A 2,293-nucleotide genomic window follows, 5' to 3' on the forward strand; every position below is an offset into this window, starting at 1 on the left:
GTGTATATATGTATATATATATATAAACAAAAGTAAATGAGTATATGCATATATACGTACAGGTATGTGCATACCGACATCCACCTGTATGTATAGGTGCATATCTGGGTACAGGACATTGCAAACAAACGTAGACGAGAACACACGAGCCACATTATACACACACACACACACTCATATTTTTCTATTGCCATGATAGATCGCTGACCACTACATTTATTTTTTTTCTTCTCCTTGTTTCTCTCCTTATTTCTTTCTATGTTCCTTTCAGTTGAAGAGTGTAGGCTTGAAACGTCAAAGACTTTCTCTATTCCCTAGCGTTATACTAATACATCCATTTGTTGTTTACACTACCTGTGTTTGTCTGTTGTTTTTTTTGTAAATTCTCCCATATATATATATATATATATATATATATATACACATATAAATACACCCATATATATACATATATATGCACCCATATATATATATATATATATATATATATATATGCACACACACATATACACTCATATATGCATACATACACACACATATATATATATATATACATATATAAAACGTATATAATGCTTATAACAAGTTATGTTTTCTTTGTATTTGACAGGAAGAAAGTTCTTGGAGAAAATGGGGAAGACATTATTCTTCAGATCTGGCACTGAACCATTGATTCTTAAGGAAGAGGAAAAAGATATGAGAAAACAACGTAATTTATTATTTCAACATTCAAAACTATTGGCTGATTGCCTGATGTGTTAATGTTTTAGATGTAATGCCTTTTATGGCATTTAGATTTACATATTTCTTACATTTGAGTTCATTAAGTTCAAAATCAACTGGTTCTGTGATTGTGTTTCCTCAACTTGGGTGGCAGGGTGATTAAATATGTACTGATAGACTACTAAGGTCAAAGAAGTCTTAAAATGCTGAACCTTATGAAGTACATGACAAGACCGAGGTATGTGGTGCATTGCTGTACTTGAAAAGACATGCCTACCACAATAGAATTGAAATCCTAAAACCAGGGTACCACATAAAACGCATTGGTGTGGGTACAAGTGGTGCCACATGAAAAAGCACCTATTACATTCTGTGGAGTGGTTGGTGTTCAGAAGGGCATCCAGCTGTAGAGACCAAGCCAAAACAGACTATGGAACCTGGTGTGACCTCTGGCCATACCAGTTCCTGTTAAGCCATCCAAACCATGCCAGCATGGAAAATGGATTTTAAATGATGATGATGATGATGATGATGTTAATATGTGGAAAATGGATTTTAAATGATGATGATGATGATGATGATGATGATGATGATGATGATGATGATGATGATGATGATGATGTTAATATGTTAGAAATTGTCATCATCATCATCTTCATTGCCATTATCCTTGTTATTATTTTTCAGCTTTACGTTCTGAGTTCAAATGTTACTGAGGTCAATCTTGCCTTTTATCCGTTCAGGGTCAATAAATTAAAATACTAGTCTAGTAGTGGCAGGGGTCAGTCTAATTGACTAACATCCTTCTCTCAAAACTACTGGTCTTGTGCATAAAATAAAAACTGGTATCATAGCAGAATTGTTAGCATGTCTGACAAAACTGCTTAGCGGCATTTCTTATTATTAAGGCGGTGAGCTGGCAGAATCATTAGCACGCCAGGTGAAATGCTTAGCGGTATTTCGTCTGTTACATTTTGAGTTCAAATTCCACCGAGGTTGACTTTGTCTTTCATCCTTTTGGGGGTCGATAAATAAAGTACCAGTTGCGTATTGGGGATGATCTAATTTCGGCCCGCTCCCCCCAAATTTCCAGCCTTGTGCCTATAGTAGAAAGGATTATTATTATTATTATTATTATTATTATTATTATTATTATTATTGCTTTCTTCACAGTTCGTCTAGAACAGATCAAAAATTCATTCGGAATGACACACTTATTTAAGAAAACAGTTCCAAAACTTTCCCATGACGGTAATGAAGCTCCTTCACAAGATGAAGCTGAAGGTAAGGCACTGAAGAAGGGATTCTATTTATATATCTACTCTTTTACTCTTTTACTTGTTTCAGTCATTTGACTGTGGCCATGCTGGAGCACCACCTTTAGTCGATCAAATCGACCCCAGGACTTATTCTTCGTAAGACTAGTACTTATTCTTCGTAAGACTAGTACTTATTCTTCGTAAGACTAGTACTTATTCTATCGGTCTCTTTTGCCGAACCGCTAAGTTACGGGGACGTAAACACACAAGCATCGGTTGTCAAGCGATGTTGGGGGGACAAACACAGACAC

General features: G+C 35.5%; 1 protein-coding gene across 3 annotated transcripts in view; it reads left to right on the forward strand.

Annotated features, from left to right (window-relative positions):
* Positions 1 to 2,293, forward strand: part of LOC106881385 (probable 3-hydroxybutyryl-CoA dehydrogenase) — a 44,871-nt gene that overhangs the window by 34,108 nt on the left and 8,470 nt on the right. For all 3 annotated transcript variants that reach the window (XM_014931756.2, XM_014931757.2, XM_014931758.2), the window contains exons 6-7: positions 611 to 709; positions 1,897 to 2,007. In XM_014931756.2, coding sequence (XP_014787242.1) covers positions 611 to 709; positions 1,897 to 2,007 — 210 coding nt within the window. The remainder of the gene's footprint in view (positions 1 to 610; positions 710 to 1,896; positions 2,008 to 2,293) is intronic.

This window comes from Octopus bimaculoides, chromosome 11 (assembly GCF_001194135.2).
Source record: "Octopus bimaculoides isolate UCB-OBI-ISO-001 chromosome 11, ASM119413v2, whole genome shotgun sequence".
Classification (NCBI taxonomy): Eukaryota; Metazoa; Mollusca; class Cephalopoda; order Octopoda; family Octopodidae; genus Octopus; species Octopus bimaculoides.